Below are 26,930 nucleotides of genomic sequence, written 5' to 3' on the forward strand. Positions count from 1 at the left end.
CCTCCGGCGCTCGTCTCTGACGTCATCTGGCCGCGCCGGAGCCCGCCGTGCTATGGCGGAGGTGAAGGTGAAGCCGGAGGTCCCCGACCCCATGGACATCGAGAGCAGGTGCTGGGGGCCCTCGGAGGCAGGCATGGAGGCTGCCGGGCGGCGGGGTGGGTGTGTGGAGGCCGGCAGGGAGGCCAGGGACGTGTTTTGGGGCGGGGCCTTGTCTTTCAAGGCCTGAGGGAGGGGGTTAGACGCCCGAGTGTGGTCAGGAAACAGGTGCTGAAGGAGAGGGTTGTTGGGGGCACTGAGAGTTTCGTGCTGGGAGGTGCTCAGGGGACAGTGCTCAGGGGACAGTGGGGGTTGGGTGTTTTTCTGGTCTTGGAAAGGGAAATGGTGTACAGCAAGTAGGTGCTGAGCTCCCTCAAGAAGCAGTTGATGGATACTTTTCCCCTGAGTTGCTCGTGTCACTCTTTTTCATCCTGACTCCAATACTGTTTGGATTTGGTTTTGGATGCAGCAGAACATGACTTTTAAAGTTGCTTCTCTCTTCTTGCAGGATTATTGAGCTGTGCCACCAGTTCCCACATGGCATCACAGACCAGGTGATCCAGAATGACATGCCTCACATGGAAGCCCAGCAGAGAGCTGTGGCCATCAACAGGCTGCTCTCCATGGTAGGGAGATCCCACCTTCCTCATCTTCTTCTGCACATGCATAACCACAAGGCCTGTTAGTGATGGGGAATTAGTTAAATGTAGAGAAAAGGATGGATGTTAGCCCATGCTCTCATATGTGATGGATGGATGTTAGCCCATGCTCTCATATGTGATGGACTCCTCTGAACCCCTCACAAAATCCCAAGTGTGTGGATTGCTCTGCTGGCACACAGGTGAAACATGAAGCATGCCAGATCTGTAAGAAAGGCTGTAACTATAGGAAAGGATCCACTGGCAGTGAAAGAGTGAATGTTAATGCTGTTATACACACTTACACTCTTAGGCTTGTCTAATTGCTTGCCTCTTCAAAATAGGAAGTAAGGATTTTGCCTAGCACAAGCATGCAGAGCAGAACAATCTCTTTGTGTGTGTGAGAGATGCCAGTAATTTGCTTCTGAGAGTCACTGCCCATCACAGCTGGCAGCTTTCCAGTGATGGCCACTTAATAAAAAGTAGAACTTTGCTACTGAAACTTGGAATTGTTCCAGATCTCCACTGTGATTTCTCAGTTTCCATGCAAATAAGTGCTTTGGTGGAAACTCAGAGCAAAGTATACAAAAACTTGGTGTCCCTTGTACCATGTGAAAGTCAGGAGAAATATTAGGAATTGTGTAGATGTTGTGGGAAGGGTCAGGAGCTGTTTGTTATTTCTGATAGCTGATGATAAGTGGATACTTTTCAGGGGAAAAAAAAATCCTCAAGGCTGTTATTGTTTCCAGTGGTTAGAAATGTTAGTTCTCATTTTTCTTTATTTTGTTGGCATTAAATAAGGTTTTTATTGTAGAATTTTAGAATATTCTTCTAAAACACCTTCTGAAACAAGCTGTTTGAAAGAAAGTAAATGCATTGTGCCCATCTCTCCTAGGGGCAGCTGGATCTTCTGAGGAGCAGTGCAGGTCTCCTATACAGAATCAAAGATTCCCAAAATGCAAGGTAAGCCTGTGTTTGCTGGGAAATATATTTGGAACACAATTCTTGTTTGTAGTTTAAAACAAATCCAACTTCTTTAACATTTTGGACCTTTCAAAAATCCTGATGACAGTCTTGTTTCACAGTAAAATGAAAGGCTCTGACAATCAAGAGAAGCTGGTTTACCAAATCATAGAGGATGCAGGCAACAAAGGTACTTTAAATTATGGTTGTGAATGGTGCTAACTCTGTTTACTTGTGGGACCATTCCTGTCCAAAGTCACAAATGCTTGCCCAGACAATACAGATATAAAATCTTAAGAGTTCACATAGCTGTTAGTTTTCCCCAATCCATTCTGTCCATTCCTTCCCTTTTGGTGGGAGGGGTAGGATCCCTCCTGTGGTAGGCAAGTGACTCAAAGCAGTGTTGTGGTGTGACTTTTGGTGGGTGAGTATGTACAGAAACAAATAGCTTCTTCTATTTATTTCTGTTCACTTCTCTGTTTTTTAACAGGTATTTGGAGCAGAGACATTAGATACAAAAGTAATCTGCCTTTAACAGAGATTAACAAGATACTGAAAAACTTGGAAAGCAAGAAACTAATTAAAGCAGTTAAATCTGTGGCAGTGAGTATTTTGTGGCTTTTTTTTAACCATTTCAAACATCTGCTGCATGCTTTGTACGCTTCTAACAGAGGACTGGGAGCAGAGAAACCTCATTTTGCCTCCAGCTTTCTCTTTGACTGGGCACCAGTGTTTCTCAGCCTTTAGCGTGCAGGTTTGAGGTGCAACAGATATTGAGTCCACAGATCAGCTTCTCTGCTGTCTGTAAACATGCACACTCCTACTGTCTGCAGATCCTGCCCTCTCTTGTTCTGACTTTTACATAAAAGACTTCTCCTCTTTTGTTTGTTAACTCTCTTTTCTACCACTCTTTTCTCCTTTCTCCTCTCAAGTCTCCACCCAAATAATCAACTTGCCCATAATTACTTTTTCTCAGTTGGTCCCAGAGTTGCTGCCACAATTTGATATTTCTGATACTGAAGCAATCTCAGCCTTTTATGTGGCACTATTGATATGGTTACCTAGCTGCAAGTGGCTCTGCAAGGGTCCTCTGCCCTGGATCTCCACGAACTCCCTTCAGTGTTCTGGTTCACACTGGGTCTGGTAAACCAGATGGAGGTACAGAAGTTGGACACAGAAAAGCAGTAGCTTTTTCATGTTCTTGTGAGGGATGTTGATCTTCTCTTTATCTCTGTGTTACCTGAGGGTCAAACAGGTTGAGGATAGCTTGACTTAGGTGGATTGCTGTGCCCCAGGTATAGGAGTAATGAACTACCTCTTTTTCAGATCATCTGCTTAAATCTTCCTTCCTTATGAGGGCTTTCAGCTGTTGAGAGCTATACATTTTCCTCCAACAGGCATCCAAGAAGAAGGTCTATATGCTGTACAACCTGCAGCCCGACCGCTCTGTCACTGGTGGGGCCTGGTACAGCGACCAGGACTTCGAGTCTGAATTTGTGGAGGTGTTAAATCAACAGTGTTTTAAGTTTCTGCAGAGTAAGGTGAGTGCCAAAGTCGCCTGCCATTTCTTTTGTGCAAGTAATGGTTTTCTTTATAAAATAGGTGCCAGACAAGGCTTAAGTTTTCCATAGATGTTGGCCATTATTGCAGCTAGATTGGCAAATCTGTACTGGACTATTATTTTTGTCACAGCAAGTGTGATGGTGTTGTATTTTAATGATGGATATTTTTACACCCTCGACAAGGAGGGAAGCCTTTCATCTCCAAGGTCCAATGACAAACTGTCCTAGGAGACCCAAAACTGTGTATTCCTTATCTTCTGAATGCCAGACTGCCCAAGATTATTACTGTCCCTAAGACCCAGCAACCCGGTTAAGAGGAACTGGTGTGTTTTATCCTGGAAGCGGGGGTGCAGGGTCACTTTAAACATGGAAACAGACACGAGGGGAGCGCTTTTGTTCTCCCCCTCCCAAGGGGGTTGCCTGGGGCAGGTCTCCAAGGCTAAACCCGAGAAGCAGCATTTTGCAATCCAAACCTGCTCCAGAGGGAGTGTCGCAATACCTTTTCCCGCTGCTGCTCGGGACAGCCGAGGAGGAGTCAGACCATCTCTCCATGAGTTCTCCAGCCGCCTGCCGTTTGGCGAGGAGGAGCGGACCTGCAACTTGCCGGGAAGTTTTTTCCAGCGTTTTAAGCAGCATTGGAGCCTTTTGGTCAAAAATAGTTTGTCCAGGTTTTGTTTAGTCCCTGTCCCCTGCTGATTGTTGTTTGTGGGAAGAGGGAGTTCTGGAACCGTGGAGGCTGTTACCTTTTATCTGTTACCTCTTATCTGATACTTTTTCACTGATACCTTCCCCCATCTCTCTTTATTGGTGAGATTGGTTAAAACTAAAGGGGAGGTAACTAATTTTGGAGTCTCCACCCTGTGTAATTGTCTTAAACTAAGACACAAACTAGGCAGCAAAGAGCACAGGACTAAAAAATCTAGGAAATGTCACTGTGTTTTCTGCAGAGCACCTCATTTCTAAGAGGGCATAAGGCAGCAGTCAGTTAGTTCTGCCTAGAAGACAATTGCTCCTAGTCTAAAATGTCCCATTTGCAGATTGTAGCATTTGTCTATTCCATTACAATATGTTTTAACTGGCTCTAGGTACAGCAGAAACTCTTTTTTTTTTTGGTCAACAAAATGCCAGATGCTGGTATTCCTTCATACTAATCTGAATTATTCTTATTAAATTTTATGTCACTTATTATAAAATTGTATTTGATTGTGCACTGCATTGTCTCGCATACACCAGTCTTAAGGACATGGCTTTAAATGCTAAATGTGTTCCAGAAATGGAAAACAAGTGCTGTTTTTGAGTCTGCCTGAAACTGAACCACGAAGGAAGCTCTTGGCAGTGAGTGCTGACTGTAACTAACCTTTGCTTTTTCTCAGGCAGAGGCAGCTCGAGACAGCAAACAGAACCCCATGATACAGAGGAACAGCTCGTTTGCCTCATCTCACGAGGTGTGGAAATACATCTGTGAACTGGGCATCAGTAAGGTCAGAGCAGATTCATCTCACTACTGTTCAAATTGTCAGTGCCTGATTAGCTCTAGGAGCTGAGGACTGCAAACTTGCTGAAGGTCTCATAAGTGTCTTAGTACCCTACAGCTTGTGTGGTGGAGGTGAGCTTTGTGGCTTCATTGCTTTTTGGGGAGGGTCATTGATACTGCCTGGGATTCCAAGATAGCTTGTGCATGTGGGTTTTCAAAGATGTATAAAAGACTTAGCAGTCACATCCTTGTTAACAGTCTCAGCAGGTTTAGATTTCATCATTTCTCTTAAGTTTACGTACATACTTCAAGGAGTTTTAGGCAAGGGAAAAAAATAGAAGGGGAAGAATACCCCACAATTACTGGTCACCATCAATATCTTTAGCACTCTCGTGTTTTTCTTCTTTTACAATCATTTTCCTGCAAAACTGGAACAGTATCATGCTAGGATGATGGAGACACCTCTGGTGCATAGGGAAGTTCTTTTTGGCTAGTGCAAATCAAAAGTGCTCAGGAGGTAGGAGCTATTACTATTTGCTTTTCTTTTTGCATCTGCACAACTTCATAAAGTTCCCAGTGAGACTGGTGTCTTTTTCTGGACTAGGTTAGAACTCTAAGGATTTGTTACTCATGGTGTTTGCTCTCTTTGTCCTTGCAGGACTTACTGGCATGCATCTTTCCTAACATCTATTTCACAAATTGTTTCTTAGGTAGAGTTGTCAATGGAAGACATTGAGACCATTTTGAATACTCTGATCTATGATGGCAAAGTGGAGATGACCATTATTGCTGCCAAGGAGGGGACAGTGGGCAGTGTGGATGGGCAGATGAAGCTGTACAGAGCCGTCAGTCCTCTCATCCAGCCCACGGGATTAGTCAGGACGCCCTGTGGACTCTGCCCTGTGAGTAACTAACTCTGTGTATCATTAGTGGGTGCATGCAGCTCCTGAACACAGTCCTGCAATGGCCAGCTGGCACATTGCAGGTTCTGCCCATGAGCCAGCCTCATGGCTAAGCCAGCTGGGCTTAAAAGCTGCCCCTGATGCCTTAGATGTGGTGTAACAGGCAGACTCTCTAGTTGGTCTAAACACCTGCTCTGCCAGGTGTTTCCCACTTCCAGCCTGTCTCTTTACTGGACTGTATGTGAAAGGATGCTGTCAACTGTAGCCTGTTCCAAATTGTGTTATATTTCTGATCCCAGGTTTGCTTGTGTTTTTAACAAGCTACCTTATTTCTGCCTAGCTTTTGGTCTCTCCTCCTGTGACCTGGTATGAAGGTAAAACTTGCCAGCATGTCCCTTTGTGGTGGGATCTGTTTTTCTCTTCTCCCTCAGAGCTGCCATAAGGCTTCCTAGATTTTGGCCTCTGTTAGACTAATGCTGATCTACTGGGGAAGGAGCAGAAAACATGGGAGCATGTTACACACAGCAAGCATGATCCAACCAGAAGTAATTACTCTGCTGACACAGGGCTTTCTTTTTTGCAGGTTTTTGATGATTGTCACGAAGGTGGTGAGATTTCTCCATCAAACTGTATTTACATGACAGAGTGGTTGGAGTTCTAAAGTGAAAGAAAACTGTAAACTGGATTCTTGCTTCACAGCCAAGGTGACAAATAGCTTGCTTTTCTTAAAAGCGGCCTTCTAAATTTGTGAGCAACTTCAGGACATGGAGTGACGATACATAAACCAGCAATGTATCAGTTGTGTGAACTATCCTGGGAGTGGACTGGAAGTGGAGTCAGGACTGAAGTGGAAATGTAGATCCAATCTTGAACCAAAATTGGAGGTGGCAACTAGGGTGGTTAATGTTGAAACTGCTTCTAAGCAACAGTTCGAAATAAAGTTCAAACAACGTTGAGACATTTTTGTCTTAACACATATTAGGCCCTCACAGCTGATCAGAAAAACTTGCTAACAAGTGGTACCAAGAAAGAGATCCCAAATTTTGTTTTCAGACTAATGCTACTGATGGATGGTTAAGTTCTAAAGCTGACACTTCTCCCATGATAGCTTCTATCTAAAGATTAAGAATCTGATGTGGGAAAGATTCTGAATATGTCAAATAGAACTCACTGATTGTTTATTATCTTTCTTACCTGCTAATTTATCATTAAACCCCAAATTTTTCTTATGTACATGTGTGCTTCATTTCCTGTGTTGCTGCCTGGTGATGCATCTGTTGTATTTATTCTTTCCTCATCAACTTTCTGGTGCTGTGTTCTGCAGCTGCATCACATACATGGATATCTTCACTGAAATTTTGAGTAGATGTATTCTGGGAAGATATGCTTTCCCTAACAGAAAGGGGTCCCTCTGGTCTGGTGATACTGAGAAAATTTTTATAGATTTTATAGATTATCTGAATACTAGCAAACGTGTCTTTCTCTTGAGTGTGACTCTCTGTGTGATTCCTTTTTCATAAATATGAATACTGTGCATATATGGTCCAGCCAGCTCTCCCAGCATCCCGAGTAGCAGAGGGCTGGAATGACACACTAGCAGGCAGGGTGGGGTGCACAGACAGTCTGGTCCCTGTACCACTTGCTGCCTGTGGCTTCAGCTGGCTCTGTCCAGGCAGGATCTCTCCACAGTTGCTCAGTATCTTCATAACAGTCTCCCAGCACTGGGGAACAATCAGGAGGTCAAGCACAACACAGGGCCCGTTGCATCTGGCTTTCAAATGTGCCTGGCTGAAGATAAGCCCTCTCGGACACTGTGTTGGGAGGGTGATGGAAAAGCACCTCTGTGGCTGAGTTAGCAGCACTCTGGGTAACTTGACAGAGGATTAATGTAGATTTTGGAACAGTTTACATCATAAGGGTAAGAGACTTTACATCAGCATTTCCAGTGCTGTCCAGGAGTTTGCACTTTCTAAAAGCAGTCTGGATCACATGTGAAAGTGTTCAAATCTTGCTTGATTTCCATTTCCCTTCTTACAGCGTGGATGGAGGGCAGAGGCTAATGGGGGTAAGTGCTGTATAAAGAATAAAAAGGCCCCACAGTTCCTGTCTCATGCAGGGAGGGTATGGATGCAGAGGCAAAGGCTCCTTGTGTGGGAGCAGTTAGGTGTGTACTGGAGCAAACAATGAGTACTGATAAGCTGGCAACTCCATGGAAGGACTTTGAGTGTGTCAGCAAGGTGAGCACCCCCAGCAGGCTCTCCTTTTGCTGCAGTGTTGTCTCCAGGTGAAAGGGATGCATATCTCTACAGAGACAGAAGAACTCTTACAAAAGCTCTTACAAGAGAGAGTGGGGGTGAAATGATTGGAGCTTTGTTCTTCCTCTGCCCCCTTTAACCACTCAGCACAGAGAAGCCAAGGGGAAAATGCTGCTCTCTTCCCTGGAGGGAGCCTTGGATCAGACATCCTTTATTCAACCAAAGGTAATTTCACTGAGATGTGGGGCTGAGGTTGCCTTTGTCTTCCTGTCTTCAAAGGGGGCCTGACACAATGGGGTCCTGAGTCCTGCTGCTGCCGAGATAACACAATGTTTGTGCTCCACTGCAGCTAGAAGATAACTTCCAGGGAAACAACAGGACTTTATCATGCAGGTATGTCACTTTATGCTCTATAATCACATTCATTGGCAATAAGAAAAAGGAGAGAAAGCTTCTCCTCAGTGAAGAGCTTTAGGAAGTAGACAGATGGTTTATTAAGCACTTTAAATTTTGGCATTGAGTTTATCTGGCTTGGATGACCTTTGTGGTATCTGAAACTTCCTAGTGTTGAAGCTGTAACAAGACTTCTCAGATTAGGAAAAAAGTGCCTATAAGGGAAAAGTAATTTCAATTTCCTATCTGTAAGATAGGAAACTGTCTGATCTATTTCTATATGAATCAGAGAAAAATGATCTTTCTGTCACTCTGGTTCTTCATGAACCTGGCTAATCTATCAGCCTGAAATTCTTATCTGAAAAGGGAGTAAATGCTAAAAGGTAGCACTAAGAGTGTCCTTGCTTTTGTCAATCTTCTCCCTGGCAAAGCTGTCCCTATTTCAAACTGGTATGAAGTGTAATGTTTTCAGGAAGCTACTATAGTAGCTCCAGTACTGAATATAAAAACACTTACGTGTAGAAAGCTGAGTTATCCCTTAAAACATGGATGACAAATTGGAAGCATGATCTGCTCATTTATTTATGCAGGCCTCATACAAGAGGTCAGAGATCAGCTGCTGCAGGACCATGAGATCCCTTCCGAGCTGGAGAGAGCTCATCCGTGTTTTCATGAGCCCTGATCCTGCTGTCAACCCAAGAGCCTCTTTTGAGTGGTTCCCTCACTAGCAGTAGCTTGTCCAAAGGCAAGTTGGCGGGTGGGCACACCCAGATGCCATTTTCACACGGAATCAAGTGCAAAATTGCTTTTTAATTCCAAGAGAAACATTGACTATGGTAGCTGGCTGCATTGTGAACTGACAGTGTACAGCTGGCAGATATTGCCTGGCACGTGTAGCCTTTACACACCAAAGTTTAAAACCTTAGGATGAATGGCAAACTTGAAGCTTTGGTATTGAAAACATTTACCCCGTGGCTGTGTGGCTGTTTAGTTTTTTCCTGGGTTTGGTTGGTTGGTTGTTTTTTTTTTTTTTTATTTTTACTTTGATGGTAGCTGGCCCGTGTGAGGTGTGATGGGTAATTGTTGTTCCTCTGGTGCTGTTAGAGAGCACCATCTCCTGTCTCTTCCCGGGATGGCTCCCCCCAGGGCTCCAACAGCAAAAAAGCTCGGTCTTAAGCCACATTGGTTTCTTTTTTGCCTCCACGTGCAGAACAGGTCTTGGGACGAAACTGTAGTGAGTGGAGGCAGCTGGGTCTCCTATTGCTGCTGAACACTTGATGCTTTGAAACAGGCTACAGACACCTCAAACAGGGCTCTCCTCTGCCACAGACAGACCAGCTTTCCCTCCTCTTGCTCCACTTGGCTGGGACTTCTGTCATTTCACCTGTGAGTAATGCATGCCCAGGCCCTCCTCAGCCACACTAAGCCCAGCTTAACTTGCAGTCTGGAGGAGACTAAAAGGTATTGTGACAAGCTCTGCGGATGTTGTCCAAGTTGTCGTTTAAAATGTTCACTTCCAACATGAGAAAGTTGGTCATTGCACTTTGCTCATTCTTTGGGAGATCTTCTGGGGAGTGGGGAGGACAGGAATCAGAGCTCAAAGCTCTCTTCTCTTTCAGCTGTTAAACAAAAATCAAGTTGGGGCTTGTGTAGGCAGCCTGTGGTGTTTTTCTTTCTCCCACTTTTTGAGCAAGCTTGTGATTCTTCCAGGAGATGCTTTTGGGAAAGCTTTTACTTGGGTTATTTGGGCCACAAACACAGAGCTTTAAGATTGTGCTCCTCTTCCAAACTGCTTTGGTTTAACCAAGCAGACAGGTAAACACCACACAGGTGTTCCCTTACTTCCTCCCCAGTGAGATGGGGAGACAATTGGAATAAATGGTAAAGCTTTTAGATTTGGATAAAGACAGTTTAACAGGGCAGAAAAGGAAGGGAAAATAATGGTAAAAGATTACATAAAACAAGTGATGAACAACGCAGTTGCTCCTCCTCTGCTGACCATTGCCCGAGGAGTGCCCAAGCAGTGGGCTGGAAACCAGCAGCCAACTCTCCCCAGTTTAATTGTTCAGCATGACACTGTATGGTAAGGAATAAGGAATATCCCTTGAGCCACTCGGGGTCAGTTGTCCTGTCTATGTCCCCTTCCAAATTCCTATGCACCCCCAGCCTCCTGGCTGGCAGGGCAGCATGAGAACCTGAAAAGTCCTTAACTTAGCATAAGAACTTCCCAGCAAGAACTAAAATATCAGAGTGTTACCAACATCTTCCCAATCGTAAATCAAAAATGCAGCACTAAACCAGCTACGAGGGAGGAAAGTTAATTCTGAAAGTTGAAAGCAGGACACAAATTCAGAGTAGTTACTCAGTATTTTAGTTAATCTAATGCTTGCAGTGGTGTGCACTATGGCCTTGAAGCCCTGGGTCCTAGTAAGGCTCTTTGCTGTTGAGATGTGGCAAAGGGAGGAAGATGTAACTTGAAGGACAAAACAGGCAACTTCAGAAAAGCAGATTTGCTTTGCCTCCTACTTGGAGAGCCAGTCCTGGGTCTGAGAATGCTAGCAATAGTAGTAATGTGAATTTTATGCACTTTAGGATACACACATCAGTAGTATGCTTCTACTTTCTTATTCCCATTGCATTTGGGATGTCAGGAAGCTGGGAAGGCAAAGCTAATGCTCACCTCACACAGAATTTCATTTTGTTTTGTTTTGGACCTGTTACAGTACTCTGCACATTCCAAACACAGATTTCTGTGCATTTAAAAGAAAGAAAACAGGAAAAAAACCCCCAAAGCTTGACAGTGCATGGGTGAGTGAACTTGATCACAGGGCATTTATTTCCTTTAAGCGAAGGTGGAGCAGTGCCCACACGGAAGCTGGGGGAGTATTTATAAGCTGACCACTGCATGAATTTAAGGCAAACACCCAAATTATTAGAAGCACGTTGAGGTATTTCACTGCAATGCCTTTGCCGCTTGAATACGTGTGAAAGTCTGCAATGGATTCAGGTCCGTGCATTCAGATAGGACAAATCTCACTTGCGTGGCTTCACACAAAGCTGCAGGGGAGGATTTCTGTCTTGGGCTCACTGGGAAAAGGCTTTTCCTCCTTGGCTTTGGAAGAGACTCTGGGAAGCAACAGAAGATGGAAGCAATGAAAGAGGAAACATATTTGCTTAGTTTCAAGGCAGAGACAAATTCCTGGGGCAAGTCAGGTGTGCTAAACTTCTACCTCATATCCCTGAAAATTGTGTCCATTCTTGGACCTCTCCTCTCCAGAGGGTCTGGGCACTGCAGGGGTCTTCCCAGTAGGCTGGGATACAGATTTCCTGGCAGAGTAATGAACCACTGTGGCCTCAAGCAGATGTGGGGGTAAAATTGTTTCAGGGAACAGAGCAGGAGGAAAATCTGATGGATTGTCCCTGCCTTGCTGCTGGGCTGGATGGCCTCATGACTTTGCCCAGTGTGCTTTGCCGAGCCAATGTGCCCGGGGACAGAACCCTCGGCCCGAGAGAGAAGCCGGGAACTGTGACAGGGGGAGACTGTGTGGGGCTCGCAGTTTATTTCTTTAAAAAGTGTCTCTGTGTCATTAGTGGAGTGTTACTGATAACCTCTTCCCAGGAAGTTCTATGCTCCCTGCTGAACACGACAGCAGCTCCCAAGCATCCGAGCCCCTCGAGGGCAGAGCTGCTTCCCTCATGCCGTGCCAGAGCAGGAACGCGACATCGCACCCCACACTCCGCAGGGACGCCCAGTCCGTCGCCAGTCCAACGCGGAACCTGCCGCCCTGGGCCAAGACGGGCTCCCTGACGCTGCCGTGCCGCCATGTTCGCTAGAGGCACGCCGCTCCCCTCCTGAGGGGCGGTGTGGAGTGCCCTTAGCCAAGATGGCGGCGGAGCCTCAGCGGGGGCGGGGCGGGTGTGCCGCCGCCGCCGCCATCTTGGCTGCGGGCAGCCCGCGCCGCTGAGCTGGCCTTACCGGGCGCGCGGGGCGTGCCGGGAGGGAGCGGCGCGAGCGGCGCGGGCAGGTGGGAGCGGCGGGGCTCCGAGGGGATGGGCGGTGGCGGTGGCGGTGGCGGTGGTCCGTGTCCCCCGAGGGGAGGCGGCGGGTCAGTGACGGCCCCTGTGAGGGGGAAGGGGTCGGGGCCGTCCCCTGTGAGGGGTGCTGGGGGGCCAGTGGTGTCTCGTACGGGAAGGTGTGGAGGGGGCAGTCGGTGGTGTCCCCTGAAGAGGTGTTGAGCATGGTCAGTGGTGTCTCCTGCCGCGGTGCTTGCATGGGGGGTCAGCAGTGTCCCACAGAGCAGCACGGGAGCTCGGCGGTGTTCCCTTTGCCCGGGATGGGGATCGGCGGTGTCCCCCAGGGCAGGGCTGGGGTCAGCCGTGTCCGCCGTGGAGGGTCAGCAGTGCCGCCTGTAGCAGTGCGGCGGGTCCGTGCTTTGCCCTGTGGCCGTGCTGGGGATCGGTGGTCTGGGGGGCGGAGGTGGCACCTATGGCTGCACGGGGGATCTGTGGTGTCCCCTGTAGCCATTCCAAGCGCAGCAGCTGGGTGATGACCCCTCTCCTCCTGCTGTCCGGACCCCAGGGTAGGGCCACAGCCCACGTCAAACGCAGCATGGCAGTCGGGCCTCTGCCTGGGGCAGGGAAGTGGTGCTGGGCTACAGTTGGAGGAACATGGAATAAATTTGCCCTGTGGCTGTGCTGCATACCTGAGATGTCAAATATTTGTCTTGCTGTTCTGATGCGAAAGATCTTTTACAGGCAGAGTCAGCTCTGCCTTTTCACCCCGGCAGGCCTATTTGTGGTGGGGATGTATTGTGAGCCCTTCTGTTTGTTCATCCAGAGAGGGGTTGGAATTATAGGACAGTTCTCCCTAAGCTTAATTTACATCCTTAATAGCAAGGAAGAAAAAATGACAGTGAATTTGGAGTTTTGTAGGAATATGTTACACCAAAGCTTCTCCTCCTCTGTGGGGAGGTGATGCTTCTGATTTCTCATGTGCGTGGCCCTCCTGAACTTCCCACCTGCAGTGGGGACCAGGCATAAGGTAATCCTGGAGCACCTGCAGCTGCAGGTGAGCCTCTGAGTTTCCTTGTCTGAAGCAGGTTGTGGAGCTGCTGCTTTTGGCTCTGTGAATTGCTGCTAGTGTTGGGTGGTGTTTGTGGTCTGGATTTGACAAATAAGATTTTTGGTAGGCTTGTCCTTGCCTTTCTCAGAGAAGTCAAAGGTAATGATGGCCTGGAAGCTCTGGTTTGTGTCTTATTTTAAAGAGTTCAATAAGGCAACACAGAGAGTAACTCCTCTGCTATGTTGGGGATATTCCTCCTTGATGTTTTCTGAAGTCTGCTGTACTCTTAATTCCTTCCTTACTGGCAGTGGGACAATGATGCCATGCAGAATGGGTGTCCAAAAGATCTTTTTTGACGTTTTGTCATGTAGTCCTTTCCCTTTGTAAGCAGGTCAGGCTGGAAGCCTGGTGACATTCATGATTGTTTTGGTCTCAGACTTGTCCTCCTTGCCTCCCTGCAATGTTTCAGCTGAAGGCTCCAGGATGTGTTGCAAATCTGCCCTGTTTTCCTTTACTGACCCAATCAGGCAGGACTGCCTTGAGGTCACCATGAGGCTGGCTGGGTATTGAGATATTAAATGTGAATCATAAGAAAAAAACAACCCTTGCATTCTGACTTTGAGTGTCAGCTTTCCTTGTTTCTTTGTTGGATTTGGTGGTGTTTTAATTGGCAGTAATGTTCATGAGAGCACTGGACAGAAGACATTAATGGAGTCACATGGTTCATTTGATAATGGGATTAATTAATTGTACTGCATTGGCTTTTCCTGCAGTGTCTTGTGCCCCCCACCTGTAGCTGACCTGCTGAGCTCCTTTACAGGCCCGTTGTCCACACAAGTGGCTGCTGCCTGAACGTGCCTTCTTCTGTCCTTCCAGAACTTCTGCAGGGCCATGGCAACGTACCTGGAGTTCATCCAGCAGAATGAGGAGCGTGACGGAGTGCGCTTCAGCTGGAACGTGTGGCCCTCCAGCAGGCTGGAGGCCACAAGGATGGTTGTGCCCCTGGCCTGTCTCCTGACCCCGCTGAAGGAGCGTCTGGACCTGCCCCCTGTGCAGTATGAACCAGTGCTTTGCAGCAGGCCAACCTGCAAAGCTGTGCTCAACCCACTCTGGTAGGAGTTGCTTGGCTGGGGATGTTAGGAGAGGCTGGATAGTACCTATTTTTCATCTGAACTTCACTACTTCCTTATTCCCCTTTTTCTCTGCCCAGTGCCTGGCAGCCTCTTTCATTTTGATGTGGTAGGCTTGTTAAAATCTATACACCAACATTCCTGTTATTAGAGCTGGCAAGAGCAAAGGAGACCAGAGGGTCTTTGGGGAGGCTGTTAAGTCAGAGAGTCCTCTCACCATCCCAGAGAATTTTGTGGTGAATGTGGAAACTGATAATAAACAAAGATACCCATTATACTGTTATTGTGCTCTGGACTGTGGCATTCACTTGTTTTCCTGCTTCCTACACATCCTGCTGCTTGTAGGTCAGTTCCAGTATGAGCATAATGAGGTCATTTTAGAGGAGTATCTTGGTCCCAAAATCATGTGATGATCATGCATACTCGGAGTGTGGTGTTGGACTGAGAAAAAGCAGGGAATACCAGCAAGAGGAAGTGAAACAAGATCAAAGCCATGGAATGAGAACGTGGCAAGGCATCCCGCACTAGCAGGATGTTGTAACGGGCTGAGGAGAGTAAACTGTGGGACAGGGAACAGCCTGTTTGTTCCGTGTTTGCACAGGATCTGGGTGGATGGCTCCTGCTGCTCTGAGACTGGAGCACTTGTGTGCTACAGCTGCACAAACAATAAGACAATGAGATAAGCCTAAGTGTAGTGAAAGGATGATTAGACCCAGGTCTGTGTCTGCATCTGCCAAGCTTCAGAGAGCTGTCAGTGGTCTCTCATGCTGACAAGCCTGGAAATGGCAGGGCTGGATGAGCTAATAAACTTCCTGGTAACCGAACAAGAGCCTGAATCCCTAAAACACTTGCTGTTCAAGCTGGAGTGTCTGTTTCTTACTCAGTGCTGTGAACCAGCATAGATTAATGAATTAATTGTGAAGCTGTGCTGTATATTTTTCCTGAAGTCACGCCAATGCCTCATCTTTCCCTTGCAGCCAAGTTGATTATCGGGCCAAGCTTTGGGCTTGTAACTTCTGTTTTCAGAGAAACCAGGTAAGTTGGAAAAAACACTTCCACCTTTTCAGTGAACATTTTATTGATGGCCTTCCCTGGACATTAAGCATAAATTCTGCTTCTCTAGATCCCTTCCCTTGGCCTTCTTCTGTTGCTAAACCCAGGCCAGAGTACAGTCTGCTTTACCTCACATTACTGGCATGCAGAGCATAGGAAGGAGATAAAAATGCTATTTTCTTCCATGTGTCCTAGTGTGTTTTTTGCATTTGATATTTACTATTCTTGCAGAATATGAAATTCATTAGATTTGAGTAGACTTTTGCCATCATAAATTATTGTATGGCTAAAATAATTTCAACTAATACATTGTTGCTGCTGTAGTCCTACCTTTTATTTACACTGGATTGAGCAGCTGTCCATCCTGCTGCCCACTTGTTGTCTGTGCTTAGGAAAACAGCACTGTGGGTTTCTTGTCATGAATTAATCAGATTGGTGCAGTGTCAGTAAATAAAGAGTTGAATAACCACATCATCTGCAGGGCAGGCTCTGTACTGCAGAGGAGAGCCCTACATTTTTGTCCTGCAACTTACTTGTCCTAATTTTTTGTTCTCTCTTTCAGTTCCCACCAGCATATGCAGGCATTTCTGAAGTCAATCAACCAGCAGAGCTTATGCCTCAGTTTTCAACAATTGAATATATAGTGCAGGTAAATGAACCACAGGCGAGTTTGAAGCCCCCAGAATTGTCTTGTTTGTGACAGATGACATATGTGTAAAATTTTCTTAGGATAATGCAAATAAATAACATGTCTGCAAGGTGCTTAAGAAGGGGCCCATTCCTTGGCTGGAGGCTTTATAAAATGTCATGTCTTCCCACATCAGCGAGGTCCGCAGACACCGTTGATCTTCCTGTATGTTGTGGACACGTGCTTGGAGGAGGAGGATTTGCAGGCCCTGAAGGAGTCCCTGCAAATGTCCCTGAGCCTGCTGCCTGCTGATGCCCTGGTGGGGCTCATCACGTTCGGCAGGATGGTCCAGGTTCATGAGCTGAGCTGCGAAGGGATTTCCAAGAGCTACGTGTTCCGGGGCACCAAGGACCTGACGGCCAAGCAAATACAGGTGTGCTCTGCCTTCCCTCAGGGCAGGGGCTTGTACCTCTCAGCTCTGTTGGGCTCTCTGGGAGAAAGGAGGGCTTAGTGCTCTTAACTGTGAGCCTGTTGCCCTCCCAGTATCTGTCGTGTCTTTTTGCCTTTGTAAATTTCTTGGAAGCTCGTTCAAGGCTGTGTTTGTGTATCTCACATAATGGACCCATGATCCATTCCTAATGGCAGTGCAAAGATGAGCAATTTTACAGGTTTAAGTCTATTTAATGCTGCAGTATTGCAGGGCTCAGGGTATATTAAATAATAATATAAATAATATGTTTAGTGTTTGAATAGTACATCTCCTCTGCCTCCTCTTTACTGTTCTCTAGGATATGCTTGGGCTTTCAAGGCCAGCTGTCCCCATGCAACAGGGAAGACCTCTTCAGACCCCAGAGCAACCTGTTATTTCCAGCAGGTAAGCTTCACTAGCACAGCACACAGCAGGGCAGATGTTTTATGCCCCTTTATGCCTGTAGGTCACTTCTAACCCTGGGTTTCCCGAGAGGGGAGAGAAGATTTAAATGGTATTGTCTTGTCATAGTTCCTTACCACTATTGAACACAGTTTCCTCTTTCTCAGCTCCTCTTTTTCAGTGGCAGCTCTTACGCCTTTCAGCAAATTAACTCACCTTTGAACTTCTTTCCTGTTCTTTATGTGACTTTGCCTTCTTGTTAGTTCCTGATATCTTACTTTGATCAAATTTTTTATTTTGCGCAGGCTTGTTATCTTGGAAAGTTTGGATGCAAGAAAGCAACCTGCTGCATCTCTCTACTTCTGATTACTGTCTCAGAGCAATTTATGTGTGCCAGGAACAAAGAGGCACTTTTTTCCTTCTCTGAACTTAGAGGCAGGAAAACATTGTATTTGAATTTTTGCAGGTTCCTACAGCCCGTGCATAAGATTGACATGAATTTAACAGATCTGCTTGGAGAGCTGCAAAGGGACCCATGGCCAGTGACCCAGGGAAAGAGACCTTTACGTTCTACAGGAGTGGCTCTTTCAATTGCAGTTGGCTTATTGGAGGTACTTTTAATGCTGTTGTTTGAGACAAGCAGGTCATGGTAAGCACGTGACAGTGTTTGCTGAGATGAGTGCCGGTGTTAGTGCAGCTGGGTTACAGTGGGGTGCAGAGGTGCAATTTGTCTCTACTGGCACTTGAGCTGTGCTAGCACCAGCTGATGTAGAGTGGGCTGGAAGGTTCCTTCTAAATGGTAAAATTTGCAGGTGTTTAAAGGCCTCTGATTCTTGTGTGTGTTGCCACACAAGAGGTGATACTATGCACTGGATTTATCTGAGTGCCATCTAAGATACAAGTAAAGAAAACAGAAACTGCCTGCTTCCTGTTTTGAAGACATGAAGCTTGACATGGTTTGAGTTTAAACTCACAGAGTGCTGTGACTGTCAGGAAATGCATCACTTTATTATCGAGGTGGCCTCTAGTAGGGACAGGTCCCCACTGACATTGCAGAAGCACGCGCAGACCCTTCTCCAAAGAAAGCACTGTTGCCATTTAATCAGTTTCCCTTTTTTTTCCTCCTCCGCCTCTCTGATATAAGTGTTTGTTTTTATTTTAGGGCACATTTCCAAACACAGGGGCCAGAATAATGCTATTCACAGGTGGGCCACCAACACAAGGGCCGGGCATGGTGGTGGGAGATGAACTGAAAACACCCATCCGTTCCTGGCATGACATAGAGAAGGATAATGCAAGGTTCATGAAGAAGGCCACCAAAGTAGGTGTTGGTACATGCTGGGTGTTTTTAAAAGCTAAAACTGAATATTGTCTCAGAACACTATGTGTGTTTCATGGTTGTCCTTGAAATGCTGAGTCTTTGTTAAATTATGAGGATGGTCAAGGGAAAGGGTAAAAAAGACTTCCTCCTTGTTCTCCATCATGGTCTTGCGCCTTCTCAGAGAAGAAAGTATTTCAGTGTTGTCTCTTAGCTGATGGTGGCTGGAGAGTTCGTTCATCCACATCATCGTATCTCCTTCTAGGGAGGAAAAAGCCTGTCTCCCAAGAATTGGTCATTTCCAGAAAGCCTCCTTTGTCTTCTTGACATATAAAACAACCATTAAAATGGTAAAAATGGCAGATATGAAATGTGCCTGTCAGCTTAGAGAAAGCAGGATGACACCTGTTCTCTTAACTCTCACCTGGAAATCTTTGGGTTCCCACTAAGTCATCACAGACTAGATGAATCAATGTAATTTATGCACTCTCTGTATTTGAGACAATAAACTCCGGCTCATCCAAGTGCATCCCTCATCCTAGAAGGGAGAAGTGTGCTGCGGCCAACATCTATTTAGTTAGCACAGCACTGGTGATTGCCCTATGTGTACCTTGTGTTGGCCTGAGATGGGGAGCAGCAGAAATCCTGCACCTTGCAGCCTCCTAAGCCCCATATGTGTGTTCCCAGCACTACGAGACTCTGGCCAACCGCTCTGCGGCCAACGGGCACTGCATCGACATCTACGCCTGTGCGCTGGACCAGACAGGGCTGCTGGAGATGAAGTGCTGTGCTAACCTCACTGGGTATGTTCGCAGCAGGGCAGCACACAGCTGGCATCTGCTTTTTGGGTTTTTTTAGAGGGGGAGAATGGTTCAGAAAGCAGTTAAGTGTGCTGTCAGGGCAGGAGGGTTTTTATCATTCTGTTCTAAACTGTGGTTTGAATTTGCCAGGAATTACATGGCAAGCCTCACCTGATCCCAGTCCACATTTCTGGAGTCTCAAAGCAGCATGTGAATTAGCACTGCTGTTAGAAAACTCGATGGTGGGTAGAAGCTTTCCTTGTGTGGGCCAGATTTTCTCTGCTTAACGGCTCGCTTATGCTTTCTCCAGGGATTTTTTTGGCTTCCCTGGGTCCAGTTTTAAGTAACATCTCTAAGGGGTAAATAGTCTCTGTGAGGAAGGCTGTGTGCTAAACCAGGCCTTTTGGGGACTTGGCATGTCTTACTGCAAGTGCAAGGTGTTTGTAAATAATCTCTCAGTGCTAGCAGGGAGAAGAGAGACTGTTTGACCCTGTGGTTGTGTTACTGAGCTGCATCTGGTCAGGCCTGCGTTTGCCAGGGCACTTTGGGGAGGTCCAGCACAGCCCCACACACCTTTCTCATGCTGCAGTGGTGCAGCCACCCCTGGTGTAGTGTGGGTGGCTCCAGCCCTGCTCAGGGAAAGCAGGCTGAGCAAAGAACTTCCCAGGGTTGAAACACGAATGTTTTGAAGGCAGCTAAAGCAATGGCAAGAAATAGACTTGAGAAAGCAAACTGACAAAGATGGAGCACTAACCTGTGTGGCTTTGTAGGAGGCACCCGTGAATCTGCGCTCCCTGGCGTGAATCCTGCCTGTGCAAAGGCATGCTGTAAAGCAGTACCTGCATGTGTTTGCATGTGTCAGAGGGGATGTATCCTTTGTACTTCTAGTTCCCAGTTGCTTCAGTTCCCTTGTTTTTTCTTTCCCAGAGGACACATGGTGATGGGAGACTCCTTCAACACTTCTCTCTTCAAGCAGACCTTCCAGCGGGTATTTAGCAAAGGCTACAATGGCGAATTTCGGATGGCTTTTGGTGCAAATCTGGATGTGAAGGTGAGAGATTAGTTTGGCTGGATGGAAGGAATGGGGAAATACAAATGATGTTCATTTAAAAGTCAGTTTCAGCCTCTGGGGTGTTTGGGGTGTAGGAAGGTCTATGTGTTTGAGGTCAGATATAGTGCTTCTTTGGGAGAAGCACTGTACTGGAGAGATTTTTATTTGGAAGCTTAGTAAGTTTGTGGGTTTTGTTTTGTTGGGTGGTTTTTTTTGTTGTTGTTTGGGTTGTTTTGTTTTGTTTGTTTTGGTTTTGTTTTATTTTAAAACAGCCTCTCCTCACTCAACGAGGAACGTTTCATTCTGTCTCATCCGTATAAATATGTCTTCATTGTTAAAATGTGGCTCTGAAGATTCTCTTGCCTTCACTAATTGTAGCAGTAGATGGTCTGGGAAAATACCATCTCATTAAAGCTGAGCAACTGATTTAGACTGTGTGTATTCTATTTGACTGACTTCATTAAAAAAAAAGCAACTTTTTTTTTTTAACCTTGTTCAAGACCTCCAGGGAGCTGAAAATTGCAGGAGCCATTGGACCATGTGTATCCCTGAATGCCAAGGGGCCATGTGTCTCTGAAAATGTAAGTTTCAGACATGGGAAAATCTTTAATAAAGAAGTAAATAAACAATGCAAAGTTTCTGTCTAGACCTATAGCTCAGCTAGAATGTCAGAGTTTTCAAGAAAACATCCCTAGGAAATAACAGCCTTTCCTAGACTAAATTCTTGTTTCCTAAGGCTTTCTTTCAACTGTATGACCTTCAAGTAACTTCATTCACACCCAGAAGATAAGGAATCTAGAAGGCCTCCCATTACCTGTACCGCTAATCAGGATTTAACATAAGCTTGCCTTTCCTTCTGCTAGAGGAAAATTGCTGCTTTCTTTTTGATTCGGTGCAGGAACTTGGAATTGGAGGGACATCTCAATGGAAAATCTGTAGTCTGGATCCCAGTACAACTCTAGCCATTTACTTTGAAGTGGTAAATCAGGTCAGTCCTGGCTTCTCTTTTTTTTTTAAACCATATTTTTTACACACCAAACTACTTGTTGCAGGTCCAGAAAATGCAATGGCATCTCCTGTGTTGCAGGTGGATGGTTGCAAAGGATGAGGAAATAATTTCAGGAATTGTTCACGCTTGTCTCTTTCTTTTGTGTGCTGTGGGGGCTTGTTACAGTTGGGAAGAGTTATGGAAAAGCCATCATGTTTTGACGGTTGACCTTGTTTCATTTGCAGCACAATGCACCCATCCCTCAGGGAGGCAGAGGGGCAGTGCAGTTTGTCACTCAGTATCAACACTCCAGCACACAGAGGCGCATTCGTGTCACCACCATAGCCAGAAAGTGAGTACCCCATGCCAGTGCTCTGGCAGAGTGGCAGCAGCTCCAGCTCCAGTCTGTGCTGGAATTCCTGGCTGTTGGCTGCATGCATTGGCACACATGGATGCACGTGGCACTAACCCTTTGCTAACCCTGCAGCTGGGCGGATGCACAGACTCAGCTCCAGCACATCGAGGCTGCGTTTGACCAGGAGGCTGCTGCCGTGCTCATGGCACGGCTGGGAGTGTACAGGGCTGAGTCTGAGGAGGGACCTGATGTTCTGCGTTGGCTGGACAGGCAGCTCATCAGGCTGGTAAGACCAACACACTGAGCTGGGGGCAGTCTCAATTTCAGTAAAAATGGAAGTGACAACAGCAGTCTTTTTACAGATTGACTTGCTTTGTTTGTGCTCTGGTCATGGTCACATAGCTGTAGCATGGGATAACTCAGAACCCAGTGTGATCAGCAAATTTGGGATGGAATAGGTGAACATCCCATCATGCTCAAAAGGTTAAACCTGAGATTGAATAAGGCATAATGAAACACAGAATAATGCAGCTGGGAAGGTCTCTGGTTCAACCCTCCTGCTTAAAGTAGGGCCAGCTTTGAAGTTAGAGCAGGTTGCTCCAACTCTTGTTCAGTTGAGTTTTGAAGAACTCCAGAGATGGGATTTCTCTTGCTTTTCTTGACAGCCTGTTCCATTGTCTGATCACAGTCACTTTTTTTTTCTTCTCTCCCCTGCCTCTATCCCTCAATCAGAATTTCCATTTCCCCAGTTAGCAGTCAGGTAGACAGTGAGTTGACTCCCTGATCCCACTCTTCACCAGGCTGAACAAATCCACCTTCTTCAGCCTCACTTTCTTCATAAGATGCTCCAGCCCCTGACTAACTTTGGTGGTCTCTGCTACACCCAATCCAATATATCCATGTCTGTCTTGCACTGGAGAGCCCAAAACTGGACGCAGCATTCAGATGTGGGCCAATTTCAGGGTAGTAATCTGAATTAATTCTGCAACCTCCTACTGTCTCTTGCTTTCAATTTCACAAGCCCAAATTGTCTAAGTCACTGTTGGCCTTGTCCAAACTCCCATGTGGGGTTGGTACTGACACAATATGGCACATCAGATCCTAAAAAACCAGGGCCAGTCAAATAGAGATTTGAGCACAAGCACAAACAGGAACATGCTGTGTGCTGAAACAACTGTGGGATCATTTAGAGTTTGATTCCTAAAACCATTGATACTTTTTTTTGGTGCAACTGATGCTTTTTTTTTCAGTTGGTCAAATGCTGGTCTGCTGCTGTTCTGCAAGAAGTAGTTGCTGCAGAAGTGCTTCATAGTGTACAAAGCAGTTTAGATGTAATGTAGTAGCTCTGAATTAATGGGAAAAAAATGGGTAGTGCTGTAGAAGCACCATTTCTTTCATTCTTGGATAATTTCAAATCTAGATTTTATTAATATATATATCTCAAAATAGATTGCATCTTCATTCTCATTCCAGTAAGACAAAGAAACCACTCACTTAAAGAAAAATAGCCTGTAAATGTTGTAGTACTTGTTCTTGTCAGGTTCGTGCCTTGATTGTTTAAAAATTAACAAAAGAACGCCCTGCTGGAAAGAAAGAATTCTAAAAAAAGAAAAAAATAGAAAAAATAGAGAAATAACCAAAGTATCCATTTTGCTTCCAACAGTGTCAGAAATTTGGACAATACAACAAAGATGATCCCAACTCCTTTAGGCTGTCAGAATCATTTTCATTGTATCCTCAGGTAAGAATGTCACTTCTCACAGCCATGGGAAAAGTGTGCAGGGATGAGTGGGAATGATGATAAAACATCTTGTACTATTTATCAGATTCAGCAAGGGAGGAACAGGTGCTTTTTTAATTTCATGGACTGGTCCTGTAGTTCAGTGCTGCAAGAGACTGATAAGGGAAGAAATCTGAAGAGTTATTAAGGGGTAGACTTTTTTCCAAAGAATTTACTGTTCAAAAATATTGGACTTGGGTCCAGAAGTTTTGGTAACTTTGGCTGACATTTGTTGTCTCACTCCTCTTTCTGGTGCAGTTCATCTTCCACCTGCGCCGCTCCCCATTCCTGCAGGTCTTTAATAACAGTCCAGATGAATCTTCCTATTACCGGCACCACTTTGCCAGGCAGGATCTGACCCAGTCCCTCATTATGATCCAGCCCATCCTTTATGCTTATTCTTTCCATGGACCTCCTGAGGTGAGTCTGTGTTTCCCAGGAAGAGGTGAATCAACCCAAAATAATGAGTATTCAGTCAGAGTAACACTATTGCAACTAAAAGGCCCCTATAGATTTTAAAAAAAATTATTAAAGGACAAGATACTTTTGTTCAAGATCATATGAAATTATATTTGGATGGGCGTAGAAATTGCTCTCTGGCATCCTGAGATCTGAGAGCTTAGGGGTGCCTGACTTTGTTCTTTATTTTCCCCAGCCAGTGCTTTTGGACAGCAGCAGTATTCTTCCTGACAGAATCCTACTGATGGATACTTTCTTCCAGATAGTTATCTACCTTGGTGAGGTATGGTGAAATGTGTTCACGTTCTCTGTTTGTACACCCTCCCTCCTGCCATGCTTGCTTGTTAGTGTGAAGTTAAGCTTCTTGCAAAGCCCACGCAGCACAATGACTGGCTATACACATGCTGCCTGTTGGGATACAATTCCATCCACTGTCAGAGTAAAAATAATACTGGAATCACTAAGGATGTGTTCTGCACTGAGTAGCAGATGTTGTGTTAGCTTGGCCGTGAAGGTGGTCCCTTACTGTGCCTGGAAAAGGCCAGAGAAGCTTGAAATTAAGCAGGGCACCGTTACAAGATGATACATATTTTAACAGAGTTGCAAGTATTTTCAGAGAGGTGACAGACTTCGCTTGCAGGGTTTTCACACTTACATACTCCTGCTCTTAAAAGAAATCAGTTAGGCAGTTTTCCAGTTTTGCTTTTAAATAATGGATGTTTTTGGAAGCTGCTGCTATATGCCTTCCCTCATGACTGAGGGAAGTGCTTAGGTACTGGCCCTTTCTAAAAATCTCCTAGAGTTACCTTAAACAGTTTCTATCTACTGTTGCAGAGCAAGACACTCAGCAGCTGGGTAAAATTTAGACAGGGAACAGCTGAGCGTCTGACCTGTGTATGTACAGAGCAATTGCTGCATACATGTACCTTGGAAATACTGTAAGGCCAAGTCAGATTCAGAATGTCAGTAATTTATAAATGCTTCATTTCTGTGTTGGCACAGGCTGAAACATACTGAAGATTTTCAACAAATTGCTCTTGCACTGCACAGACTGCTGCCAGCTTTTGTGTTGGGTGCCTGTGCTTAAATTCAGGACAGAAAGTAATGTTGTAGCCAGAGTAGTGAAGGTGTGTTTGTCCCCTAAGCAGAAGTACCCGTAGCATTTTGCGGCCTTAAGACATGCAGGGTAAAAGCGGGAGGCTTGCAGTCATCTCTGCTCTGTTTTCATCTTCTTCCTGTCCCATCAATAGACTATTGCACAGTGGCAGAAAGCTGGATACCAAGATATGCCTGAATATGAAAACTTCAAGCACCTCCTGCAGGCCCCACTGGATGATGCCCAGGAAATCTTGCAGACCAGATTCCCAATGCCACGTTACATCCACACTGAACATGGGGGCAGTCAGGTAAGGAAGTTTCTGGAGGAGCACTGTTGTTGCCTAGAGCAAATGGCTCATTCTGCTTTTCTGAAAGGATGGTTCTGTAAGTCAAACACAATTTAGCTCTTCAAAGTACAGAGCTTGCATATTTTCTCATCAGCTTTTACTACGACTCTGTCTTTTAATCAGCTGATCGCTTGCTGGATATGCTTTTGAAATCTGAAGGTGGAAAAAAAAATCTTAATGTTAATAACTTAAATATGTTTTTATTCCCCAAACAGGTGAGAAAGAAATGATTTGGTTATGTGCCTATACTTAGCTTGCTAGGACAGTAATGCTGAATGACTGACCATCTGTTTCTTCATTCTCAAACACTGAATGAGGGTATAAAATAGTTGGTATTTTCACTCTTCCTGGAATTACAGTTGCGCTGTGCTTGTCTGTAGCTGTGAAGAGGCAGGAGCTGATGCTCCAAACCAAAGATTTGGTGTTGATTTTTGATGTGACTCTGTTGCACTGGCCTTGCACTGAGCTCTTTTCGGAAGAGCAGATGTGGCATGGGGGGAACAGTGCTGGTGTTTCCTGTGCCATGGATTCCTGTCTCACGGAATCAGAGCTGCCCTGCCAGGAGAGCACAGCCTGCTGTAACAGAGCACTTTGTGTCTCTTGGAGACAAGTTTTCTGTGGAGCAAGGCTATTTCGGGAATTGAAACCTGCTAAAGTTAAATTAGTACCTTGCTTGCAAAAGCAGGAGCATTGCTGGTCATGGATCTAAGATGGGATGAAGCCTGAGGAAGCAGACAGGTCTCTCATTTTACCAAACTCCTCATCTTTTGTCTTTATAGGCCCGGTTCCTCCTGTCTAAAGTGAATCCTTCTCAGACCCACAATAACCTCTATGCCTGGGGCCAGGTAAGCCACGGAAGAGCTGCTCATGTTTGGGAATGCTGTAAAATGTACGTGTTTATGTGTGCAGTAGCCATCCTGTCTCACCATGTGGCCATGAACGGTGTTACATTTGTCCTTGATTCCTTATCATGGTTGTTGATAAGATAAACAGCACTGGTGGGCAGCACTGGATGATCAGAATGCAGTTTTCAAGCCTGGATGTCATGTATTTCCAGTATTCTGGAAAAAGTAACTAGCAGATGGATACATACAGATCTAATTTAGCTGAGAGTCTTTTTATATCCTCTTTGCTTACCTTATTTGTGTAGCGCTTTGAGCAGAAAAATTCCTTATGCTTTAGGAAGAAGAGACTTCCCTGCAGCAGTTCAGGTTATACTAGAGGGTAATGTCAGTGCTATTGCCAAAGAGAAGCATCTGTCTTTTGCAGAAGAAAAAGGTGGTTGATTTAGCAGGCAATTAGTTCAGAGTGCTGGCATTTGATGTGCTCTCAGTTTGTCCCGTGTTAACAACAGTATTTTAGGCTCCTTCTTTCTTTATTTTTTTCTGCAGGAATCAGGAGCTCCAATCCTGACAGATGATGTGAGTCTCCAGGTATTCATGGACCACCTAAAAAAGCTGGCAGTTTCAAGTGCATCGTGACTGATCAAACCGAACAGCAGGAGCAGATGATTTACATGGATCGTGTTGATGACAGAAGTGGAGCAATTTATTTACATTTCCTTTTCTCTCTTTTAAAGAAGGGTTTTTAACTGTTACACGAAATAAACATTCAGGGAGAGTGTTTTACTTCTCCCTTCTAATTTATTTGTATTCCTGTTTGTCTATATTCTGTTTACTCTGCATTTTCCACACATCATAACTAGAGCTGAAGGCTGTTTTAGCCAACAGAAATTTTGACAGCCTTTAGCTTAACTTTTAATGTTCT

General features: G+C 45.5%; 2 protein-coding genes across 2 annotated transcripts; both read left to right on the forward strand.

The window, feature by feature from the left end:
• Positions 1–5: 5 nt before the first annotated feature.
• On the forward strand, positions 6–6,808 carry POLR3F (RNA polymerase III subunit F). Its single transcript, XM_032103125.1, has 9 exons — positions 6–108; positions 545–662; positions 1,570–1,637; positions 1,760–1,827; positions 2,128–2,240; positions 3,035–3,178; positions 4,573–4,680; positions 5,384–5,575; positions 6,159–6,808. Exons 1-9 carry the CDS (start codon positions 53–55, stop codon positions 6,234–6,236), a joined length of 945 nt encoding a protein of 314 aa, XP_031959016.1. The 5' UTR covers positions 6–52; the 3' UTR covers positions 6,237–6,808.
• A 5,342-nt stretch (positions 6,809–12,150) lies between these two features.
• Positions 12,151–26,809, forward strand: SEC23B (SEC23 homolog B, COPII coat complex component). Its single transcript, XM_032103122.1, has 20 exons — positions 12,151–12,248; positions 14,162–14,397; positions 15,393–15,450; positions 16,031–16,117; positions 16,293–16,529; positions 16,885–16,970; positions 17,434–17,578; positions 18,130–18,288; positions 18,973–19,088; positions 20,013–20,136; positions 20,637–20,717; positions 21,035–21,124; positions 21,370–21,476; positions 21,612–21,765; positions 23,143–23,220; positions 23,518–23,679; positions 23,915–24,001; positions 24,969–25,124; positions 25,943–26,008; positions 26,555–26,809. The coding sequence occupies exons 2-20, from the start codon at positions 14,177–14,179 to the stop codon at positions 26,642–26,644; spliced, it is 2,304 nt and encodes a 767-aa protein (XP_031959013.1). The 5' UTR covers positions 12,151–12,248; positions 14,162–14,176; the 3' UTR covers positions 26,645–26,809.
• The last annotated feature ends 121 nt before the right edge of the window (positions 26,810–26,930 follow it).

Source organism: Corvus moneduloides, chromosome 3 (genome assembly GCF_009650955.1).
Source record: "Corvus moneduloides isolate bCorMon1 chromosome 3, bCorMon1.pri, whole genome shotgun sequence".
Classification (NCBI taxonomy): domain Eukaryota; kingdom Metazoa; phylum Chordata; class Aves; order Passeriformes; family Corvidae; genus Corvus; species Corvus moneduloides.

Excerpts from the sequence above, each read along its gene's own strand:
- SEC23B (XM_032103122.1), top strand. The coding sequence starts at position 14,177 with ATGGCAACGTACCTGGAGTTCATCCAGCAGAATGAGGAGCGTGACGGA. Across the intron at positions 16,971-17,433 it reads CAACCTGTTATTTCCAGCAG|GTTCCTACAGCCCGTGCATA; the intron begins GTAAGCTTCACT and ends GAATTTTTGCAG. Across the intron at positions 25,125-25,942 it reads CTGAACATGGGGGCAGTCAG|GCCCGGTTCCTCCTGTCTAA; the intron begins GTAAGGAAGTTT and ends TTGTCTTTATAG.
- POLR3F (XM_032103125.1), top strand. The coding sequence starts at position 53 with ATGGCGGAGGTGAAGGTGAAGCCGGAGGTCCCCGACCCCATGGACATC. Across the intron at positions 663-1,569 it reads TCAACAGGCTGCTCTCCATG|GGGCAGCTGGATCTTCTGAG; the intron begins GTAGGGAGATCC and ends CATCTCTCCTAG. Across the intron at positions 5,576-6,158 it reads CGCCCTGTGGACTCTGCCCT|GTTTTTGATGATTGTCACGA; the intron begins GTGAGTAACTAA and ends TCTTTTTTGCAG.